General features: G+C 52.9%; 1 protein-coding gene across 1 annotated transcript; it reads left to right on the top strand.

Annotated features, from left to right (window-relative positions):
* Positions 1 to 2,903: 2,903 nt before the first annotated feature.
* Positions 2,904 to 21,703, top strand: SCN4B (sodium voltage-gated channel beta subunit 4). Its single transcript, XM_059069108.2, has 5 exons — positions 2,904 to 3,349; positions 10,758 to 10,930; positions 11,897 to 12,125; positions 13,620 to 13,749; positions 18,070 to 21,703. Exons 1-5 carry the CDS (start codon positions 3,289 to 3,291, stop codon positions 18,161 to 18,163), a joined length of 687 nt encoding a protein of 228 aa, XP_058925091.1. The 5' UTR covers positions 2,904 to 3,288; the 3' UTR covers positions 18,164 to 21,703.
* The last annotated feature ends 2,327 nt before the right edge of the window (positions 21,704 to 24,030 follow it).

The following is a 24,030-nucleotide window of genomic DNA, read 5'->3' as shown; positions in this document are numbered from 1 at the left end:
AGGGCCGGGGTGGAGGCGGAGGGCAGGAGCCAAGAGGCTTGCCTGGTCTCAGAGAGGACTGTTGGACTAACTGCTTCAAAGAAGCTGAGCCCTCCCCCCGCACACCCACCCCCCTGGAAAAATCGTCTTTCCCCTTAAATCTAGGCCCTATCTCCTCCCACCTGAGAACAGCTTCCTGACAGCTCCTTGGCTCAGGGTCCAGTCCCTCTCTGCATCCCTGAAAACTTGCTCTTCAAGGTATTTCTGAGCCAGGCTGCCCAAGACCTGAGTGTGCAGGACCACGAATCCAGCCTGCTGGGCACCGCGGGGGGCTGTGTCCCAACCACCATCCTGCCCTCTAGGGACTTCCAGCAGGAGGAGGAGAAAGAGCCAAAGTGCCCGTGCATCTGATCGATGGACTAGGGTTTTGAGAATTTTTGAGGAAAGTGCTCTCTAAATGTAAAATTCCTCTAGCCGCTAATGCATCTTTCAAGCACTTTTTCTGCCCAGCTGTGGGGCCCTCCTGATGTTCTTTAGAGGAAAGCTGTGGGTGTGGACGGAGGGAATCAAATAATGGGGGAAGTTCTAATTCTGACTTTAAGAATCACTTTCTCTGTGACCTTGGGCCACCCGTTCTACCTGTCTGGGCCTGTTTCTTCATTTGGGAGGCGTATGGGTTTCCTAAGGACCCTTCTGGCTCTAAGAATTGGTGAGCAGCCAGGCAGCTGAGAAGGTGGAGGGACGGAGGAAGCTGGCACCTTTTCGTGTCACCAGGGTCTAAAGATATCCAGGGAGTGCTGTCCCCTCCCTTCCCCTTTCTCTGGGCAGGGGTCACTTTCCTTCCCTTTGACTCACCTCCTGTCTCAAATCAGCCTCCGGCTCTGAGAAACATGAACCCTGCTGTAAAAATAAAGTGGGCAGTGTGGATGTCTGGCCCTGTGGATCTAGTGTCTGGGACCTCCTGGAGAAGGAGGGGGTAAACTTGCAAACTTGGAGACAGGAAGAGTCTTAGCCTTTTTAGGGCCACAGACCTCTTTGAGAATAATAGAAGCTAAAATGTACTGTGGGCTGACCCTATGCCTAGAACTCTGTTAGCACTTTTACATGTGATAATCTCTCATCCAGTCTTCATAGGTCCACATCTGATGTTTGTGAGGCCTGGGGCAACTGCACGAATGATAATTACATATATGTCTAAATATAAGTTATGAATCAAGATAACAAAGTGTTAAAACTCATCTATTATCCTCCACCTTTGATGAATTTTCCTCAGTCTTAATTTTAAGGCCAGGCCCAAAAGCCATTCCCCGGCCCACTCTTCCCTGGTCTTGCTGGGACAGGGGCTCTCATGCATGCCTGGGAACCCTCCACCTGCATGTCAAGTTCCATCCACTTCCCACCCTCTGTACACAGCTGCCCTTTGCCCACTCCTTAGGCCTGTGGGTGCACATCCGGCCTGGGCAGCTCCTGAGAGGATTGACCCGGGGAAGAGGCCTGCTCAGAATCGGGTCATGTGAACAGGGAATTCCAGGGTCCCGGATGTTCGGAGCATGGTCTAGAAAAGGAGGTGTATAGACTACCCTCCCTTCTGTCCCAGGAACCTCTTTTCTAGTGAGGAGGCGTAGGGCCAGAGGAGGACCAGAGTGAGGCCCTCTAAACTCAGGACCCCAGGGCTGAGGCCCCTGTTGCCCAGGTCTAAGGGTGGCATTGCTCTTAACAATTGCATGAGGTGAATATCGTCACTTTCACCATATTACAGATGAAGCTGCTGCAGAAGATTGCATAACTTGCTCAAGGTCATACGACAATAAATGCTGGAGCTGGGACTTGATTCCCCAGTGCCTAACTCCAGAGCCCCTATACCACTATCACAGCTATACTGAACAAGCCTCTCTCCTGGAAAAAAAGAGAGACATTCAGCATTTCCAGTACAACCTCAAGGGGTCCATGATCTCTGAAGCCCACCAGGGACCCCAGGTTAAGAAGGTGGGCGGTGCGGGTGCAGTAGCAGAGGTCAGGCCATGAAGTAGGAGCAGGTTTCCATGTCTGAACCAGTCTCCAGACAGGCAAAGGTTGGAGGGTCAGGACCGCAGACAGGCCCTGTGGTGGCGGGAGGGGGCTGGGATGGCCGGGAAGGGGCTGCTGAGGAGGAGAGCAGACGTGAGTCACAAAACCACCCCAAGTAGCACTAGTCACTTGTAACTCAAGAAGGTCTGGGAAAAAGCCCTCTGACCTGGCTGTGACCCCCAAGCCGGGACGCCTGCCCTGGGGTCCTCGACCCCCACCCCAAAAGGGAGGCAAGGCCAAGGGAGTCTTCCAGGATTCTGAAGGACTCAGGACACCCTTGGAGGGGGGTAAAAGGGGAGGGTCTGAGGGGGGTGGCCTAGGTGGGACAAATGAGAAGTAGGGGTGCCGCGGGAGGGTGAAGTGGGGCTTGGACCGATTGGCGGTGTCTGGCTGATTCCCTAACCAGGAGCATCATGATTTTCGAGGAGTCCATGAAGCAATGGGAGAGGATGGTGGGCGGTGACGGGGGCAGTTTACAGTTGGAAGCCGGGTTCCCGGGACCCTGCACAGCGGGGCTCCGCCAGGCTGCACACTCGCGGGTCGGTGGCCGCGGCTGGCAAGCCCGCACACGCCCGCCGGCTGCTGCAGTGTTGGCTGCGGGCATCCGAGCGGTCCCTTCGCGGCCCCGGGAGAGAGAGCCGCTACCCTCCTCGTGTTCCCCAAAGCAGAACATCGCCGCCTTCCAACACTCGAAAAGCTCCATCTCTACTCCTCCCCAAACTATCCTCCTAATTGGCAGCTCAGCGCACGGGATGATGCGCGCGGCTGAGGGCGGCCCTGCAGTGCGAAGCCGCAGCCGCCCAGCCCGAGCCGGAGAGGAAGCAGGGGTGGTGGTGGTGGTGGTAGGGCGGTGCGGCAGGCTCCCGGGGCTCGGGGACCACGAGGCGGGGGCGCCCCGGGCTCCGCGGCGGCCACCGCCCCTCCTGCGGCTGGAGGGCTTCCAAAGCAGAGGAGCAGCGTCGCTCGCCTCTGCACTAGCTCCGAGGCCCACCTGCTCCCGGTCCTCCTCCTGGGGCTCCTCCTTCTCCTCCCCTTGCCCTCCGCGGCTGCTCCCGCAGCCGGCTCCTCCTCTCCCTCCCTCCCCCTCTTCGCCCTTTCCGCGCCAACTTTCCCGAGCCCCGGACGGCAGCGCACAGCTCCCCGGCAGCCTCGGGGCCGACTGCAGACCGAGGGCTGCGAGCGCGGCTGTGACCTGTGTATCCTGTCCCCGCGCCCCTGGTGCGCTCCGCAGAGAACAGCACGATGCCCGGGGCTGGGCACCGAGGCGCAGCCCGGGCGAGATGGCTGGGCGCTGGGCTTTTGGGTAAGGCAGCCCCGGCTTGGTTTCTTCTGCCTCTTCCCCCCCACCCTTCCCCCACCTTCCCCCACCTTCCCCCAGAGGAGGAGACACTTAGAAGAGCAGCGCCTTGGACGGGGTGGGCTTTGGAGTGCGACACGGAATGAGCATCGCAGCTACCGCTTCTTGCCGGACGCGGGCTCGGACTGCTGAGCTCCCTGGGGGACCGTGCGCCTTTCCCTGCCCCATCCGGCCAGCCAGCCCCGAGATAAGTTCTTTGCTGTCTGTGGTGCCTTCAGCCCCGGGCTTCTAAAGCTGAATCTTGGGGCCCAGAGTTGGGAGGTTTAAGCGTGCTGGGGGAGGGTGTCTTTGCCTTGGGTATAGGGCATGCCAGGTGGCTTTGCATCCCAACGTGTGATCGTTGGGATGCTGGTTTCTACCACTGCCCAGAGCCGTTTGCAACTTGGATGCTTGTTGCCCAGGCAGTAGCGAGCACCAGTGGGGGGTGGGGGAGCTCCCCTTCTTCCTGGTCCTTTTTCTGTTTGACTCCTCTGCTCTCTACTTCCCCCAGTGCCCACTGCCTTCCCTGCAGACTGGATGGGGTTGAAGGGACTTGGAGGACAGTTCAAGCCCCGATTTATTTATTTATTTATTTATGGCCCGCACCTGCTTTCGGGATCTTACTTCCCCGACCAGGGGTTGAACTCGGCAGAGAAAGCGCAGAGTCCTAACCACTGGACCGCCAGGGAATTCCCCAAGCCCCCTTTTAGGAAGGATCTTATCTCTCTTCTTAGGTAAAGATTCCATGGGGTTGGGGGGAACCTGTTTAACCTGCTCCTGGCTCTTCATCTTTGGGATGAGTTTGAAGACGGAGGGGGCACATCCAGAGGACACAGAAGGAACAGATTATTATGTATTAATATGCACATGGTAGTTTTGAGCGTCAAACTCCAACAGATTTGGGGATGGTATTTATTAGTCCAGAATGTAATCGCCTCATAAATCATAGCCGGATTTCAATGTAAGCCGACTCCATCTCTGGCACCTGCACCGCTTCCTGTTTATATTTGTCACATTTGGCTTTTGGCAGCTCCCCCCTCATCGGGTCAGGCACACCATGTGGGCATTTGGGCTGAAAACAGGGAGACAGAAGTCTTTAAGGGCAGTCACTGCTGCTTCTGCAAATGTAAACTGTGTACAGACCTGTCACGTTGGCACCTGGTAGAGGAGGGGGGATAGAGTATGTCTTGCACTCAGGAGCCACTGATTTTATTACAACTCCACAGCTGGATAGAAGTCACTGGTGTTCTCTCTTGTACCTTAGGCACGGATATGCTGGTTTCACAGTGACCCTAGGAAGTGGGCCTCTGTGAGGACTTTTGCCACTTTGTGGCCTCTTTGTGCCACTCTACACTAGCTGCCCCTCACCCCATCCCTGATCAGCCCGAGTTCCCACTGTGGCCATGGCCATTTTATCCTCAACTTCGCAGCTGAGGATAAAATGGGTGCCAGTCCCTTCCTAAGCATGTAACTGGTAATGTGTGTGTCCTACCCACCCCTTCCTTTTCCCTGATTTGCTTAATTACTGTGATCTCTGTGTAAGGATCACTTGTGAGGGTGCTATGTTGCCCCGCCTTCTTTCCCTTCGTATGTATTTATTAAGGGCTTGTTTAATGAGAAGGCAATTAAGGAGAGGGTGCTGAGTCTCACTCAGAGGAAGGAAAAGGAAAGGGTAAGTAAGGAGTTCATGGAGAAGAGGACGGGAAAGGGGGGAAATGGAGAAAGACCCCAGGTTTGAATCTGGAACCGCGGATTTGTTCTTCTTCTGGAGACGCAGGCCTATGGGGTCTCCCAAGCCCTCATGCCTGCCATGGCTGGTGGGACCAGCATGCTAGGTAGACCCCAGGTACAGATCCTCCCACTTTGCCCTGTTGCTGGGGGTGTAGGGCTCTCTGCATAAGCCACGGGCTGGCTGCACCAACGCACCCGTTCCGTGGCCTGCAAGAGGAGGGCACTCTGCTTGGACTTGTTTGCAAAGCTGGTTTTGTTGAAAATCCAGTGTTGTCTCAGGGGCATGTTTCTCTCCCGGCAAAGCCCCTGGGTGTGGGCCGGACGGAGGCAGGTTGCCCAGGGAGAGGGAGCTGAAATCTTTGTCTCTGGGCCCAGGGGCCCTCCTGGCTCAGCCTTGCTCCTGCCCCCGCAACGGCCGCCAGGGCCTACACCCCAGGAGGGGTCTTGTCCTGCTGACCTCGCCCCACTTTCTGCCTCCCAGCTCTAACTTTGAGCCTGTCTGACTCCCCCGGGGGCCAGAGTGTGATCAGCTTCCTTATTAAAGTCAGCTGTGATTCCGTCTGCCCTGCCAGGAGAGCCCTGGGAGCTAAACTTAGGGCACCACGCTGCCCCTCTTTCCTCCCTCCACCCCAAGGTGGGTGTCACTGTCCCCGGATGTGGGAAAAGGTGGCAGAATGTTTCCGCCTTGGCATTTGCCTTGGAAGGTCTGATGGTAGTCCTGAGATCCCTGCTGGTGTATTTAATGATAACATTTGCATGTATCAAATACATTTTTACTTTAAATGGGAGGCCTGATTCAATCCTTAGACAAAACCGCAGCACCCAGATGATATAGGAGGGGGCCGATCAGTAAATAGCAAAGAAAATGGCTGCTCTGGGAGTGGCTCAATGGTTAGGGTCTTTCAGTGAGCAAAGGCAAGGCTTAGGGGCTTAGGATTGAATTCCACAAGATCATGAGTAGGAGGACTTGTTCATCAGTCCCACGATGCCAGAAAGAGGCCCTCAATCTGAAACATACACAAGAAATTCTAAAGAGTTTAGTTTGGGACAAAGCAAAGGAAGTCCTTTTTTTTTTTTTTTTTTTTTTTTTGTGGTACGCGGGACCCCCACTGCTGTGGCCTCTCCCATTGCGGAGCACAGACTCCGGACGCGCAGGCCCAGCGGCCACGGCTCACGGGCCCAGCCACTCCGCGGCACACGGGATCCTCCCGGACCGGGGCACGAACCTGCGTCCCTTGCAACAGCAGGCGGACTCCCAACCACTGCGCCACCAGGGAAGCCCAGTCCTTCTTTGTCTAAGGAAATAACCACATGGAAATAATTACATCCAAGAAGTAATACAAGGTGAAAGTATAAAACAGCGTGTGAATGGCCTGGAGATATTGTTGACTGACACTGGTCATTCAGTTGGGGTCCCTTGGTTACATCTAGACCTGTGATGGGGGCCAGCTCTGTCTCTCTCCCTCCCTTTAAACACTATCCTTCTCTACCTGCAGAGTGCCCAGGCCAGAGGATGGACTCACTGAAGCCCTTCTTGTGTTTTATAAGCTCATGTTTTAGCTTTATACCAAGCTCAGAAGGTAGGAAAGACAGCCATGCCTGGTTTGGGGCTATGGCACGTCTGACTTTCTCAAGGTCAGCAGGCAGAGTGGGGCCTGCCTTGTGTCTGCTCGGTCATCCTGCTGAAGTACCTCTTGGGGTCCTCTAGTGGATTTACACCTGCCCCTGCTCCCCCCCCCACGCCCCCCCCCCCCCCCCCCCCCCGCCGCCGCAGCGCAGGCTCACAGGGGAGAAGGTACAAGAGGCAGGGCCCTGGGCTTTCCTGTGCAGGAGTCTCCCAGACACAGCCGGCAGGACTTTTGCCTGCTGGGAGGGCGTGCTGTGGAGAAGCCAGGCTTGCTCGGCCTCTCTGATGCTTTAACTCGGGCAGGGCTCTGAACTTCACCGTGGAAACGTCTCTGCCTTTCCTTTGTCCCCTCCAGGTTACGATGGAAATGGCAATGCTTCACTCTGGGAGTCGGGGAGTCCCGAGTGTATTAGAGTTAAGTCATCCACATAGGCACACACTAATCAGGCAGAAATGTGCACTGTCATCAGCCAGACCTTAAAGAAATACTTTTCTCCTCTGTTCTGGACTTTTTTTTTTTTTTGCTTCTATTTAAAGCAAATAATTTCACTTTTGATGTGTATCTTTGGTGCTCTTGGATAGCCCATTCTGGCTGAGCTCAGGGAGAGGGATTTGGCCCCTGACTTGCATCCCCCCACCACCTTCCCCAGGATCCCGAACACTGGAGTCTGGTGGTGTGGTGACCCTTGGAGCACGTGTTCTGGCCCCAAGGGAGCACTGTAGCCATCAGGAAGCTGCCTTCTCCCGAGAGCTTCCCTGTCACAGCTCTGCACTCTGCTCCGTGGTTTGCGGGGGCGGTAGGGGGTGAGAAGCAAAGCTGGGTCTCCCATCAGAAGGCCATCTTCTAGGCTGGAGGGTGGAATGTCATGTCTGGCTCCCGTCCCTAGACCTCTGGGGAAGGGGGTTGGGGGAGGGGAGAGATAAAAAGAAAACCAAGAGTGCTAAGGAGAGCTTGGCCCTGACAGCACTGTGCTCTTGGAGAGGCACCGTCACAAAGGGGTGGACAGCAGAGTGCCGTCTGTACACTGCTTATTCCGCTCACCAGTTGTGTGGCCTTGAGCTGGTTAATCTCTCTCAGCCTCTTTCTTCATTTTGTATATTGGGGATAAAAATAATAACTAACTACCTCATAGGATTATTATGAGGATTAAGTGGGACAGTGCATGTAAAATGCCTGTCCTATTTTATAATAGGTGCTCAATTCAGATTCACCATTTATTATGTGGCCCTGGGCAAGTGACTTAACCTCTCTGAGCCTCAGTTTCACTGCCTGTAAAATGAGAAAAATGATACCTACCTTTTGGCATTCTAATAAAACTTGGAGTTAACAGGTAGAAATCCTCCTGCATGGCGGTTCTCAAAGTGTCATCCCTGACCACAGCATTCCCTGGGACCTTCTTAGAAATGCAAATTTCCAGGCTCCATTCTACGTGCTAGATCAGAAACTCCCGGGGTGGGGCCCGCAGAGCTAGCTGTAATTGCCCTCCAGGTGTTTCTGAAGCTCTGTGAATTTGAAAGCCACTGCTCTAGAACAATTGCTGGCACAGAGGAGCCGATCAAAGAATGAAGACTAATTGAAATGACCTCTCAGCACACATTGGAACACAGCAGGTGGGCAAACCCTCATGTTTTAGGATGTAAGGAAGGACTTTCTTGCGTTGGGGCTTTGGGATGCTAGAAGTGTCTCTTTTTGACCTTAGGTAAGTCACCTAACCTCTCTATGCTCAGTTGCCATGTCTGTAATAGGGATGTATTACAGTACACCACTCATAGCATGGATGTGTAGGTAAAATGTGCCTGACACATAATAATTGCTGAGTAAATATCAGCAGTTGTCGACAGTGGCAGGGGATCCTGGACACTGGGTGTTATTTCTGAGCTTCGTGGTAAGAGCAGTCCACTTTGCCTTCAGAAGTGAAGTGGACATGAAGAAGCTGAGGGGGGCCCTGAAAGCAGAGTTGGGCTGCCAGCTCTCCTTGGAGCTCCTCTTCTTTCTTTCTTTATTTGGCTTCACGCAGCATGTGGGATCTTAGCTGCCTACCGCCGGGGAACTCCCCCTCCCCTATTTAAAAAGCATTGCCCAGGTGGTACCAGGTATCATTATCTCATGTGGGCAAAACAAGAGGAAGCTGGTTTATGACGTACCATGAGGGAATTAAGTTTGACAAAAGAGGTCCTTCCCTGAGAGTGAGGATGGGAGAAAGAGCAAGGTTGGTGGCCTTTAAAACAAAGACTGACCCTGGCTGTCTTGGGAACCAGAGCAGTTCTGGGAATTGCCTTTAGAGCTGGGAGCTGACCTGGCCTGAGAAGGTTTCTCAAGTGGCTCGGCCACTAAACCCAGTCAGTTCAGCCAAGTTTCCTCCCATTTTGGGTCTTGGTTGTCCTGTCTCTAAAATCAGGCAGTGGCGACTTAGTGTCTGTAACATGGATCAGTCTGGATCCTTTAGCTCTTACACTCTGGGAGCCCTAGGCTGGAGGTCCAAGTAGTTGAGAGAAATTACAGTCTGGGAAGAGATGCCGGGGAGACTTTGGCATAGGAGTTGGGTGCAGCCAAATGGATGCTCTCAGCTGCCCACTAGCCCTGGGGTCAGACCCCAGTTCAGATTTCAACTGCCTCTAGAAGTTGTATGACTTTGGCCCAGGCACAAGGCACTTTGCTCTTCTGAGCCTCATTTTTCCCACCGGTAAAATGTGATTAATAAGACCACCTTACAGGTGTGAGGTGAGGGTGGTATGAGATTACTCACACAGAACCTTAGCAAGCATCCGGCCCAGGAAAAGGTCATTATTCTCAGGGTCACTGGAAACCTGAGAAGGACTCCCTCTGAGTCCTCACCCAGGGTGACCCTGGGTGCCTGGTTCATCTAGGGGCAAGGAGAGCTACTCTCTAATTCCGACACCCCTCTTCCCCATGACCTTGAGGTACGGTGGACTATCCTCAAGGACTTTGTAGGACAGGAGGACCAGCTTTCCTTACAAGAACTCATGAGGCAGGGCCCGGAGGCCACGAGTGGAAATTCACGATTGCCACCTGCTCAGGTGGCAGGGGTGGTATTGATGTGAGGGCGTGGGAAAGAAGCAGGGGCGGGGGTGTGGGGCTCGGGGGATGTTCCCAGGACAAGAGGCCGCAGTGGGGCTGCGGGGAGTGGGGGGCAGGATGGGCCACTTCGGGCCAGGAGGGGACGGAGTGTGCAGCGCTCTCTCCAGGCACCCCGCTTGTGTGCACCTGGTTGCCCGCAGTCGGCCTCCACAAAGTGTCTTCCGCCCTCACTTTCTCTGCGTTATTGCTTTACCCGTTCGGTTCTCGCTGCCGCTGACCGATGCACAGACGTGCTCTGTTCCACCCCACCCCGCCGGATGCCATCCCGGTCGGCCCTGTCTCCCTTCTCTTCTCGGGGTCCAGCTCGGTGGTTCAGCAAGGTCCAGCGGGAGGCGCCCCTCTGCCTCTCCGCTCCTTGGGGCCTGTGGGAGCCACCAGGGTCGGTGATGAGTGGCTGCTGGCCCGTGTCCAGACACCTCGATTGCCGTTTTCCTCTTCTTCACCTCACGGGACCCCCTCAGCCCCCCAAAACCCCACCCCCAATCCCGAAAACGTAACGGGGATGCCGCGCACAGCCCTTGGGGAAATTCCCAGCGCGAACGGGAGGTGCGGGCCCTGCGCTTGGGGGCGATGCAGGGACCGAACCCGCAGGTTAGGGGGCGCGGACTCGCGGCACGGAGGCAGGGGCCTGGTTTTCCTGGGTTGGGGTGACTCCTGGTGGTCACTTAGAATGCCGCAAGGGCTGCTAACTGGCTCGGAAGTCCATCCAACTCAAGCCAAGAAGGAGAATGAATCACTGCAGTGGCCCAGGCAGTGCACGTTGAAGTAAAGAGAACCATCTTCCTGATATTGACACCAAGGGTGATAGAGGCCTCCCTGCCTGACCAAGCCACTCCACCCTATCCGAGAGGTCCCTTCCAGGCCTCCAGCCTGGAGGTTCCGATGGGGTTTTCAGGGAGGTGGTGCCCCTCACACAGGTCTCTTCCTGCTCCCCGTGTCCCTGTCGCTGGAGGTATCTGTGGGAAAGGCCGCTACCATCTACGCCGTCAACGGCACGGAGATCCTGCTGCCATGCACCTTCACCAGCTGCTTTGGCTTCGAGAACCTGCGCTTCTGGTGGTCCTACAACAGCAGTGATACATTCAAGATTGTAAGTAGGCGGGGAAGGGACAGGACAGCTCAGATCCGCCTCCCTTCCTTGTCGCCTCACCCCTGCCTCCCATCCCAGGCTCTGGTCATTTCTGGACTGACCCCACGGTGATGGTCCCCAGGACCTTTTGTCACCTTTTCTCCCAGTATTCTTTCTGGAGCCTGTCTAGAAGGATCCAAGTGGGAAGGATGCTTAGATTGTGTTGCCAGAATTTGGGGTCTGTTGGAATTCTTGGCTAGAGTCCTCTGTCTGGTCTGAAGAAATACCCGAAACTTGGTTAGCTTGTGTAAAAATTAATACTTTAATATAAAAAACAGGAGAGACAAGACCTTTGGAAGACTTGGAGAGGGGAAATGAGAAGAGTCCAAATCGGAGGAGGGCTGGGGAACGAACAGACCTTGGAAGGATGGGAGAGCAATCTGGAGAAGAGAAGGGGCCAGGGCTGTGGCCACGGGTGGGATGGAGCAGTCAGCAGGTGTTTACTGAGCACTCACTCTGCAATCTAGTAGGGGACCAGAAGTCACAAGAGACCAGCTCTGGATGTAATGAAACGCTGAACGCAGAGGGTACCGATGCACAGTGCTGTGGGATTGGTCCACGTCCCGATGGAGGGTCAGAATTCAGGCAGATGGGATGTGGCGTCAGCAGAGGCTGGGGACAGTGACAGAGGGAAACAAGTGTGGTATTTGCAGCCTTTGTTACTTAAAAGGCTTTTATGAAGAGAACGGTAAAAGCATGCTACGTTCTAGGGAGACCTTAATAACAGAAAGTGGGTTTAGCCTGAAGCCAGTAAAATCCAGGATGGACAGGCAGACCTATCGATACTGGAAAGAAACCACTGGGGGAGGGCTCTTCCTGGACCTGGGCAGGGAGATACCCAAGGAGTGGGCTGGAGTGAAGTCATGACTCTCGAAAGGACCGTGATTCTTTCTTGGCCACCTCCTTGCTCCCGTCTTCCTCCCACAGCTCATAGATGGAATTGTGAAGAATGAGAAGTCAGACCCCAAGGTGAAGTTGAAAGATGATGACCGGATCACTCTGGAGGGCTCTGTGAAGGAGAAAATGAACAATATTTCCATTTTGCTGAGGAACCTGGAGTTCAGCGACACGGGCAAATACACCTGCCACGTGAAGAACCCCAAGGAGAATTATCTTCAGCACCAGGCCACCATCTTCCTCCAAGTTGTTGATAAACGTATGCAGTGAGGGCTGGGACAAGGGCAGTAAAGTTGGAAGGATGGGGGTGGGGGTGGGTACCCGATTCAGTGTAATGGTGAAAAGGACCACGTTGGTGTTTTCTTTCGCTTTATGCTTTCAAGAGCTGCTGGAGTTACATCTGGAAGCTTGAATAACTTAGCTTGAATACTTATTCTGCCCCTGAATAGCTTGTGATATACACTTAGGCCTTCTGAGCCTTGTTCTCCTCATCTATAAAATCTGCATTCGCTTAAGGTTGTTGTGAGAGTTACAGAAGCTACTTGGAAGTGTTTTGTAAAGTTCTCCGTATGTGCTGATTATTACTACTCTTGTGTATTCTGTTAGCAAGAGCCGGTTGGATGCCAGGCATCAAACCAAAGAGTGCTATGAATGATACACAGTGTTCTTTCTCGAGGAATTGACAGGTCAGGGTAGGACAGAAGACAGGTAAACACATAATTGAAACAGGGGCAAAGCTTTTAGAGGCACAGGTAACAGATTGATAAGAATGATCTCTCCCTCTGGAGCTTAAGTCCCAGGTGGTGGGGTTTCAGTCTGACACAGGTGAAACAGACAGCGAGGAAGCATGTGATGTCACATGATCCCAGACACTGGAGGTGTTTAGGGGAAGGGCTGGAGGAGTTAGGCTGGGTGGGCATCTTCAAGGGGGGAGCCTGGAAGGCTAGGGAGGTGCAGAAGCAGAGAAAAAGGAAGGAAATCTGCTTGAGGATCCTGATCGTGCTGTGTTTCTTGTGTGCCTGGGGGTCCACTGCTCCCTAGATGGTGTGGAATTTCTACAGGGGAGATGCTCATGATTCTGGAATATTTGAAGTTAGGGCCAATCCTAATGGATTGGATATGGGGGTTTGAAAAAAAGAGAGGAGTCAAGGATGACTCCAAGGATTTGGGCCAGAGCAATTAGAAGGATGGAGTTTTCTCAGCAGAGATGGGGGAGACTGTGGGTGGAGAAGGTTTGGGAAGTCAGGGGTTCAGTTTTCAGTTGAAGGAACTGAGGCTAGAAGAGTTAAGTGACCAGTTCTAGGTTACCACCTAGTAAGTGACCATGGAAATCCTGCAGTTGAAATCCAGACTACCTGGCTCCGGTGTCTCCTGATCACATAAGAGATGTCACAGGGAGATTCTCAATTTTTTCTGCATGGGCAAAGGAGACCTAGAAAGAGGCAATGAAAGTCTCCTGTTTGAGGGTCAAGTCAAACCTGGGGTGCTGTGGTCCCTGAGTCCGAGTTATTCCAGAACTCGTGTGGGTGTCTGCGGGAGGGCGTATGTGCAGAGTGTCGGGGGAGAGGGCCGTCTTCCTGTTATGCCTTAGCCTGATGGATGCCATATTCTAGCTTCTCCTGCTTCCTGCCTGAGGTGGGCGTGTCCCAGATGCCCAGGTTGGAGGCTCTGGAGCTGTTGGGCTGCCATGGTGCTCCAGGTGACTCCTGCTCCCCTTTTCCACCCGCCTTCTCTCCCTGCTCTGGCCATGAAGTGGAAGAAGTGGACAACACGGTGACACTCATCATCCTGGCCGTTGTGGGCGGGGTCATTGGGCTCCTCATCTTCATCCTGCTGGTTAAGAAGTTCATCGCCTTCATTATCAAGAAGACTCAGGAGAAGAAGTGAGTTGACTCCTCTCCTCCCACCAGCCCACCACCCACTCACTCTCGTATTATGGGTGTTCCCAGCATCTTCTCATCCACCGTCATCTACCCCTATCTGCCTTCATCTTTCTGCCTATGTCTCCTAATCCCATCCTCTCTTCCTAATTCTGCCACCCTCCTCCCATCTTCCAGCCCCATTCCTAATCTCACTTCCTTTTCCCCATCCTCCCAGTAGGTGTTTGTTGAATACACTGACTTCACTGAGAACATAAATACAACCCACTTGCTCTTCCTCATTTCCCTGTCTTCCTGCCCATCCCGTTAGCCTCTCTCTATTTGTACCACCTAAATCTAAAGTCCTACCAAAGGCTTTAAGATGCCTTTTTTTTTTTCGGATCAGGGAAAATATAAGATTCCATGTACAGAAGCTCTAAAATGGGAAGATCCTTCTAGGGTGATGGGAGTCTCTTATTGTGAAATTCTGAAAATCCTAATGAGGGAGATAAAAACAGTCTGAAAAGGCTGATATGGCCGCCTAGGAAGCCTTAGGATAAATTCAGGTATAAATCAGATATCCGTAAGAGGAAGGGGGAGGAAAGATGGGGAGGTACAAAGGGTGCGACCCAGGCCCAGAATTGCTGGAACAGGCAGGCTCCAAAATTGAATGTTGCAAAACCAGAGCAGGCAAAAGGCATTTGAAAGTTGTGTTCTTGGCAAGAAAGATGAGATGAGGCAGGCCTGCCATTGGAGTGGAGTGGGTGAGAGTAACAAGGAGAAGAAGAGAAAAGGGGGAGATGCTCTGCTGGTGTTGGCTTTATTCTGCTCTGTTGAGAAGAAAGAATTAGGTTTGAAAGGGCAGAAGTTCCACTGGTAAGAAGGGAAGGCAGCTGAAGGCAGGGAGGGACTTTAGAGAACTGCAGAGCGGAGGGGGAGCAGGGAGGCACTGGTTGAGATGATGAACTCTAGGGGTGTCTCCCTGTATTGTGGCCAGAGGCTGGGAGGGTTTTGGAGATCTTGAGAGGGGCCAGGAGCATGGAGCTGGACCAAATTCTGTTTTTAACAATCAGTCTTACTACTGATGGCGAGCAAACTTGGAGAACACATTATTCAACATATGGTTTAAAAGCACTTAGAAAAGAAAACAGTGATCCTTGGGAGCCACCACAAGTTCACCAAAAACAAGGCAGGCTAACATTTTCTTGCTAGCAACAGCTGGATCAGGAGGACACTATAGATAGTATTACTTCCTGTCATTCATCGCATGCCTACCATGTGTTAGGTACTCCACCAGGCATTTTTTTAAAAAATAGGTACAATTTTATTTTGAAGTTGAGCAAGTTCAGAGTGGTTTAGTGACTTACCTAAGGCTAATAAGTGATAGAATTGGGATTTGAATCCTGACTTATTTGCTTTGAAGCTTCAACCATTGCCACCATACCCTACTGATTCATGGGGTGGATCTAGAGTTCAGTCAGTCGTTCTTTCATCCGGTGGCTCTTTTTGAAGTGCTGTGTGCAAGGTACTGTGCCAGGTGCTGCAGGAAATTCTGGAAGGAATGAGATTCTGCCCTTAAGTAAAGAAGACGTGTACACAAATCATTGTAACATGAGGTGGAGGGATTAGGGCCAGTGTAGAGGTGTGAGAGAATGCTGCAGGGATTCAGGAGAGGGTGGAATACTAGGGAAGGATTTCTGGCCAAAGAGACATTTGGGGTCAGCCTTGCAAGATGGATATGATTTAAGCCCTGGGGAGGGTGAAGAGAAGGGTGTTCCAGGTGGGGAACACTGAGAGCAAAGACAGAGAGTCTGGGAAACGAGCATGTTCTGGAGGACAAGGCATTTATTGTTGTTGTTGAGAGAGTGGGGGTGTGTGATAGGGAGGAAAAACCTGCAAAGGGGGTTGGGACAGACCCTTGAGGACCTGGGAGTCCAGGCTGAGACTGGCTTTCCTCTGACTGTAGGGGAGCTGGGGAGGGCTTGCAGGGCCTGGCTCCATCAGAGGACCCGGAAGAAAGGGTCTGGCCTTGGTGGGCACAGGAACTGGGTGGGGAGGTGGGAGACAGGCCATGGGGAAGCCCGAGGAGGTTCTCTGAGCAGGGAGGAAAGCCTGTGTAACAGCAGAGATGTGGCTTCTTTCCAAGAAGAAGGGAGGTATGGGGCGGCATCTCATGATCAGTTCTGGGCTTTCACATGTGGGTGCAGTTCCCTCTGCCTGGAGTGTCTCCTCCCTCTTTTCCTGCTCATCTTTCTTGGTCTCAGCTTAAAGGACACTTCCCTGACCCTAGAAGGAGCCTTCCTAGGTTGAGTCCCTCCCTGGTATGCCCCCCTTCCTATCATTTACCACATTGTATTGCAGTTACTTGTGTAATAGCATGTCTCCTGGAAGACTGCACGTTTTTGGAGAGCAGGCACCATGTCAATTGGACATCCTTCTAGCCTGACACGGTGCCTGGTAGCCAGTAGGGTCTTAGTAAAGAAATATGGATGGTTAGGTGGATAGGAATTGGCCAGGTTGACTATAACTTAGGTATAGAGATAGATAGATAGATGATAGATAGACCCATCTGAATAGAGGTCTTTAGTGGTATGTCACAGGGCTCTGTTTGTTCATTGTTATTATTAACACTTGAACTACACTAGGAGTGATATAAGAAACCTAGCAACTATATTTGATGGAGAACAAACTTGAGATCTAGGAGGATCTTTTTTTTTTTTTTATTGAAGTACAGTTGATTTACAATGTTGTGTTAGTTTCTGGTGTATAGCAAAGTGATTCGGTTATACATACATACATATATATTCTTTTTCAGATTCTTTTCTATTATGGTTTATTACAAGATATTGAATATAGTTCCCTGTGCTATACAGTAGGACCTTGTGGTTTATCTATTTTATATATAGTAGTTTGTATCTGCTAATCTCAAACTCCTAATTTCTCTCTCCCCCTTTGGTAACCGTAAGTTTTTTTTTTTCCGTGCCTGTGAGTCTGTTTCTGTTTTGTAAATAAGTTCATTTGTATCATATTTTAGATTCCACATATAAGTGATATCATATGGTATTTGTCTTTCTCTGTCTGACTTACTTCACTTACTATGAAAATCTCTAGGTCTATCCATGTTGCTGCAAATGGCATTATTTCATTCTTTTTTACAGCTGAGTAATATTCCATTGTATACATGTACCACATCTTCTTTATCCATTCATCTGTGGATGGACATTTGAGTTGCTTCCATGTCTTGGCTATCGTAAATAGTGCCGCTATGAACATTGGGGTGCATGTGTCTTTTCGAATTAGAGTTTTATCCAGATATACGCCCAGGAGTAGGATTGCTGGATGATATGGCAACTCTATTTTTAGTTTAAAAAAACTAAACCTACATACTGTTTTCCATAGTGACTGCACCAATTTACATTCCCACCAGCAGTGTAGGAGGGTTCCCTTTTCTGGATCTAGGAGGATCTTAAGAGGCTGGAGCTATTGACTAAATCTTGCAAGATGAAATTGATGAGGACAAAATGTTAAGTCCTTCCTGAAGGCCTCAAACCCAGGTAGAGAAGCCCAGGGTGAGGCTAAGATGTAGTTTAGCAACAACAGCAGTGAAAAAGACTTGGAGGTTTTCATGAGCTGAAAGGTGGGAGTGATGTAGCAGTCAGGTCTTCCCTGGAGAGCCCTGTGCAGCCTGGGCACTGCTGTTGGGGGCGTTATACTCAAACTGGAGCATGTCCAGCACAGGGTGGCCGGGGTGGCGATGCTCCTGGGGGGTGTCTTCCATCTAACCATCTCTCCTTCCTACTGCCTTCTGCCCTGTTCCACCACCGCCTGCTCACACCTGCTGTGCCCCTTCCGTCTCGTTCTTCTACCTCTGGTCACAGTGAGCTTCAGGAGGAAGGGCCTGCGGGGCCCTGGGTGAGGAGCGCTTTGCCCTTGGCATACTGCCCACTGGCCTGTACCCTTCCCCTGGGTTGGCACAGCCGGACAATTACCCCTCAGCACCGATCCCTAGGAAGAGCGCCTGGTACCGTTGCCTTCTGCCATGTTGAGATAACTGGGTGATGCTAGCCTTACTGAGACCTTCCTGTGGGTCAGGCACTGTTCCAAGAGCTCAGTGACTCCTCCCAGCAACCCCATGAAGAAGGGGCCATCGTTATACCCATTCTATAGATGAGGATATGGAGGCAGAGAGGCTAGGCAACCTGGCCTCTGGCTACCATAGCTCTACAGAAGGCCAGGGGGAGGGTCCAGCGGTGGCCCAGGGCACCATGGCTCTTCCTTCACAATTTACCCATCACTTGGGTTCCTCCTCTCACCAGCACCTCCCTCTCTCCTCTCTCCTCTCAGGAAGGAGTGCCTCGTGAGTTCGTCAGGGAACGATAATACAGAGAATGGGTTACCTGGCTCCAAGGCGGAAGAGAAAGCACCAACAAAAGTGTGAGCCCTGCTTGGGGCCGAGCAGCGGCCAGGAGCCTCACTTTCTAACGGTGAAACTGATGCCTGAGCCGTGTCCGTGAACCCACGTGCCTGAGACATCTGCTGCTTGGCTCAAACTGTAGTCTTTCCGGGCAGGGAGAAACTGGGGTCCTGTCCAGCCTGCCCCACCCCCTCCCCTGCCAGGGCTCCCCAGGGACAAGGGCTGGCCAGGGGAGGGGCCCTGTGGAAGGTTCAGGAAAGGAGAGGAGGGGATGGAGCGGTGTGGAGGGCCGGTCCCCCGACACCTGGGTAGATGGTCTCCTTCAGTGGCCCCACCCTGGACAGGGAACGCCTTGGTTTTCCTCCCGATGTCTCTTTGTGAGAGACCTGGGGGGTTGGTGAGGGCTGTCCCAGTAGCTGGACCCTGAGTGTGGAGGACTAACCCTTTTACGGTGGGAGTGGCTAGAGGACTGTACAGGATCCGAGGGTGGGAGGCTGCTGGAGGGGTCCTACAGTGAGAGGCTTTGATGGATTCCTGCTGCCCCCCGTCCCTCTAGTGAGGAACTCCCCTTTCCCCCACCCCTGGGTGCCTGCCTGCCTGTCTTGGTTCTCCCCCCACCCCCAGACCCCATGCTGCTCAGTCTCTGAACCCTCCCGGCTAGGGCTGCCACCTTGGTCTTGGGGGGGTCCTAGCCCACCTAGTCTGCTCCTCTGATCTCTGGGCCCTGAGGGCTCATGCAGGGGTCCCAGAGCACTGGGGCGCCACCTACACCTTTCCTAGTATTTCTCCTTGGGGCATCAGGGCTGCAGAGGTGGGCCTCTTGGCCACGGAATGCTCACCCCAGCCCTGCCAACGCTGGCTGCCCTTTCTCCTCGGCATGGCAGGACCATGGCCACTGCTGGGAACCCCCAGCCAGCTCCGCCCTGCTCCTCTTCCCCTGAAGCAGCAGGTGGCGCCATCTTACTTGAGGAGTTGCTCCTGTGTTCCTCCAGCTTCTCCCTGCCCAGGGGTGTTCATCTCCATCCCTGCCTCAAGGCTTGCCTTCACCTCGGGGACCCTGTTGCTTTGGATGAGAGGGCCCTTGGGTTTTCTGGCTGCTTCCTGCTCAGCTGCGCCGCGCTCTCACCCCAGGTTTGGGGAGGTGCAGGGAGAGAGTACCCACGGTTTTTCCTTTGCTTTTCCACACACTGGTTTGCACACCCCTTGCGTGTGGGGCTAGACTGTGCCTTAGCTCCTGAGTCCTGGCTCGTGCGGTCCTTCCCTGCTTCAGCCCCTATGGAACAGCCAGCTCTGGTGGGCCCTGGTGAGGGGTCCTGCCGCCCTCACCCAGGGTCAGGCAGGGGACCAGGGAGCTGGAGTTGTGTCGTTAATAGCCCACTGGCCAGCGACTGAGTCTGGGAGGTGTCTGCCAAGTGCTCCCGGGGGCCCCTTACAGGCCATGTCGTGGTATTGTCCCTGTGGGGCTGGGGAAGTGAGGGGGCCCTGGGCTGTGATCATGGAGGAGTCCGCCATCTGCTCCCACCCCCTCGCTCTCTTGTTGAATTTCTGACACTCTGTCCTCTGGGCCCCTGGGATGGATGAGAGGGGAGTAGCCCCCTTTTCCAAAGTGTATAGGGACTGCCTGAGGACTCTCCCTGCCAAAAAGCAGCAGCGAGCGTCCCCAAGGGTGCAGGTTGGGAGAGGAGGAACAGGAGTGCCTGTGGGGCAGCCATGGCTATGGCCTCTGACCCTTGCCCAGCCCGAGGGGCTTGCAGGGTCCCACTGAGATCTGCCTCTGTCCCTTGTGGCCTCCTCCACCCATGCTGGGCTCAGGTTCAGATTTTCCTGGCTTTGGGAGCAGACAGACAAGAGCCACCAGTCATTCGGGAAACTGTAGGCTGCCTTCACGCAAAACTGCTTGCTTCTCCTTTCCCAGCGTTAGCATTTGGACGGGCAGAGTGTCTTGGGCTCCTCTTACTCCCTTGAGAGGAAGCCAAGGCGTACAGAGTGGGGGAGAGGAAGAGCATCATAGGTGGGTCATGCACATTCTCTGGGCTCAGCTTTCCCTATCTATAAAATGGGTGTAATAATACCTACCTCACAGGACTGTTGTGAGGCTTGGCAAGTTTTGGTTTAAAAAACTTTTTTGGCTTGGAGAGGGATCTAGGAGTCCAGGTATCATAATTGGAGGGATTGTTCCAAGTCTGTCCTGTCCTCATCTCTGTGTCCCGTCCCCATAGTTCACACACATACACACAAGTACACGCACACGTACACACATTCTCTCTCTTCTCTGTCTCTCTCTTCCCACCCCTCCCCCTTGGAATTATTTTAGTCTTTGTAATGTTAGAACCCTGGCTCTGATGCTTAAAGTTTCCTGTCCATGGCTTTTGTTTGGTGGTTTTCAGTAGAGGTGATTGGGACTGTAGCGGGGACACTTTGGGCTGCCCCAATGCCTGAGGGCTCTACTGGCATTTAGTGAAGGTGAGGGCTAAGAATGCTCAACTCAGTCCCCACAGAAACACTGGCATGAATTTGCCGTAGAAAACGTATGGGCAAAGCCATCTTCCCAGGCAGACCCTCAGCAAGTGCAGGTCTCCAGGGGCTGGTGAGGGTGTTTTCAGGGCCTGTGGGCTAGAGAGAGCCATTCACAAAGTTGAACCTGGGAGCCCTGGACACACGCAGCTATGCTGACAGTAAGGTCAGGAGACCGTAGACGAAGTGTTTCCCAGCTCCCTGTCCTTGACCCCGCATAGGACCTGAGCATTCCAGGACTCGGGATTCTCCCGGTGCAGGGATTGCAGCCAGAATGAACCTGGGGTGCTGGAGAGGTCTGGGAGAGGGGCCGGTAGAGCTCAGGGAGGGTGTGAGAGCGAGCTCCTGAGATGGGGGCAGCTGAGGGTGTGCCTGGGTGGCGTGCGTGTGTGGAAATGCGTGACTGTGGGGTGGGTGGGCCATGCATGGACGTCGGGGTGTATGGAGGTGTGTGTAAAGGCTGAGTGTGCCTGAGATGGGGGAGGATCTGCACGTTTCAGGAGCCATCTTCCCTGGCCAGAGCTATATCGGCTGGGGCACCTGGAGGCTGAGAAAGGATAAGAGACAGAGGGGGGGATCAGCCGTGCTCCTGGGCTCCATAACGCCGCGACTCCATCTCATTGTCACAGACAGCTGCCATCAGAGTGCTGGGGGGAGGGAGTGCCAGGAGGGGGCACTTCTCTGGGGAAAATCCTACAGCTTGCTTCACTTTACTTTGTCCCAGGTGGGAGTCCTTACCCTCCCACCCGATACACAGTGCTTTTGACTATCTTATGCATGGTTTATTCCTCTGCCTTGGATGACAACAATACTCATAGTCAATTTCCTATGTAACTGAAGATCGAAACAATGCAGCACAAACGGGCCTTGGGGGGGCCTCAGATCTGCAGGTGCCTCCTGGGAGGCGCAGATGTGCACACACCCAGCACTGACTTGTGTTCAAGCACAGAATGAACGTGATCAGACTGCCTTGCCTTGACAACATGTTTTGCATTGTAGAGTTTTATCTAGCTTTGCCTTGGATGAAATAAAAATTATGTTTAATAGAAACGGTCTGGGGTTTCTATTTTTGGCTGACTGGAATTTGGGGCCCAGTTTTCTTACTTGCCAGCCAAGCCTCAGTCTCCTTGTGTCTGAAACGTTCCCTGCCTTGGTGAGATAACAGATGTAAAAAGTCTAAGCATGTCTGGCATATTCACAGGCATTCAGGTCGTATTAGTGTTAATAGTACTTCTTCTCTGGAGAAGCTGCAAAGATGGCCCTCTAATACTGGAATCGTTGCCAGGGCCCTGCCTGTACTGATGACCTTGGCAATGATTCTGGTACCACTAAATATCATCACACCCCCTTCTCCAGGCCCTTCCACCCCAGGTTAACATTTATATCCAGGTGAAATCTGTTTCAAATGTACAAGGTAAACCTTAAGGAGGAAAAGCACAAAACGATTTACTGACTGGCTTATGTGGGCACAATGAACCCTGCTTGGCTGGCCCCTCCAGCTTGCTGTTTTAGGGGACAAGCTATCTGGGGGGGGTGGGGGAGGGAGGAAGTTTAGGCTTATGTCCCAGGAATGACTCTACCCATGCACATTTTGTATTGTTCATCTTAGATCATTTCAACATAGATTAACCAAGTACTCATGCCTTCTTTCCAGCTGCTGGGCACAAGGCCAGGCGGGGAAGGAATTGGGACTATGTATGCCTGTGTGTGTGCGTGTGCGTGTGTGTGTGTGTGTGTGTGTGTGTGTGTGTGTGTGAGTGTGTGCTTATATTCATGGATTTTATCATACCACGCTTTCTCACCATACCATATCCTTCTCTTCAATGGATTCACCTAAGGCTGCATCTCAAAGGGTTTCAAACACTAAGTCCTCAAAGATCTTGTTAAAAGACTCTTCTTCCTCAATCAAGGGCCCCAGCAAAGCAGAAGTCTGTGAGGTCCTCAGTTTCAGCTGATGTCCCTGACAGCGCTCTTTTCTGAGCCCTCAGCTAAAGCACCTGCTCTGTGCTCTCACCCTGAACGGACTCATCACTTGGATCCCCACGCCACCACTCACCTGTCTGCAGGTACTGCCTGTGGCCTGGGACCTCCTGCCACCTTCTCATCTGCTATAGACCTGTTGGATATTGAAGTTTCCTGGTCCATGTCTGAGTTTATAACACTCCTGGAATGCTGTTCATTGAAGGTGCTGTTCTCCAGGTAAGGATCAGTCAGTCCCAAGGCCTGGGTAGCTTCCCATCATTGCTGTTTCATCCCTACTTCCTCTCCCCATTCAACTGTCATCATAATGGATAGATAAACAATTGTGTCAAAACCAAATTAGGAACTGGGACTGTCCTGGGCAAACCTGGACATATGGTCACCCGGTTAAGGCCATACTGACTCAACTAGGACAAAAATACATGTAAATTAAGTGTTCTTAATTTGAGCTGGTGGCAGGCACAGAGACCAGATGGACTATTCTGAACTAGATGCTCTGTTAGATGCTGGTATTACTAAAATGGGCTAAATATTGACCATACTCTCAGGGAGCTTAGAGTCTCCCGTGATTGAAATCGAAAACTTTTAACACGATGCAAGTTTGCTTCTCACCTGTGGGTCTCCTGTCCAGGCTGCTTTCCACATCTCACTTGGAGGCGTTGCATCTTACTTTGTGGCTCTGCCCTCCTTGGGGTCCTTGGAGCCTTTTCCATGCAGGTGGTGGATGAGAAAGGTGAGAATGAAGATGGTGTGTTGGAAGGTTTATGGGCCGGGCCTGGAAGAGGACCACATCGCTCCGCCCACATGCTCCTCCACAGGGAGGCTGGGAAATGTAGTTGCTGAGTGCCCAGGAGAAAGTCAAATGTGTTTTGGGGAGCACGGAGCAGCCCGTGAGATGACAGGGGTTCAGGTAGCTGCGGGAGGTTCAGCTGCGGCTACAGCCCCGGTGGTGTGGTGAGGACTGGAGATGGGGGGAGCAGGGCAGCAGGCAGCGTAGGCAAGGCCCCGATCCTGTGGGGCTTCCAGGCCATGCCAGAAGGTTCACATTGTATTTTGTAGGCCATGGGGAGCCACTGGAAGATGTTAGCGGGGGAGAGACAGGACTGAGTTCGAGAGGGCAAGACAGGAGACAGTGAGTGTTGTGCTGCTGACTTAACCAAGTCAGCAGACAAGAGACGGAGACAGAAAAGGGATGGAGAGCAGCGCAAGGGTTGCGATCATCAGGGGAGTAGGATATACAGAGCTTGATTTTAGGGGGCTAGGAGAAGATGGTGCCAAGGATGGCTTCTAAGCTCCTCCTGCAGATGAGCGGGTACTTAGAGGTAAGTTTGCCCTGAAAGGGAGTGGAGGGGAACAGCGTATTGGGCGTAATGTGCATTTATGGAAGTAGTGAGCGT

Source organism: Kogia breviceps, chromosome 7 (assembly GCF_026419965.1).
Source record: "Kogia breviceps isolate mKogBre1 chromosome 7, mKogBre1 haplotype 1, whole genome shotgun sequence".
In the NCBI taxonomy this organism is placed as follows: Eukaryota; Metazoa; Chordata; class Mammalia; order Artiodactyla; family Physeteridae; genus Kogia; species Kogia breviceps.
This window is presented reverse-complemented; position numbering and strand designations above follow the sequence as displayed.

Bases quoted from the DNA above. Each gene is read 5' to 3' on its own strand.
- SCN4B (XM_059069108.2), top strand. From the start codon at position 3,289: ATGCCCGGGGCTGGGCACCGAGGCGCAGCCCGGGCGAGATGGCTGGGC. The intron at 3,350-10,757 runs GTAAGGCAGCCC...CCCCTCACACAG, and splicing joins GCTGGGCGCTGGGCTTTTGG to GTCTCTTCCTGCTCCCCGTG. The intron at 12,126-13,619 runs GTATGCAGTGAG...CTGGCCATGAAG, and splicing joins CCTCCAAGTTGTTGATAAAC to TGGAAGAAGTGGACAACACG.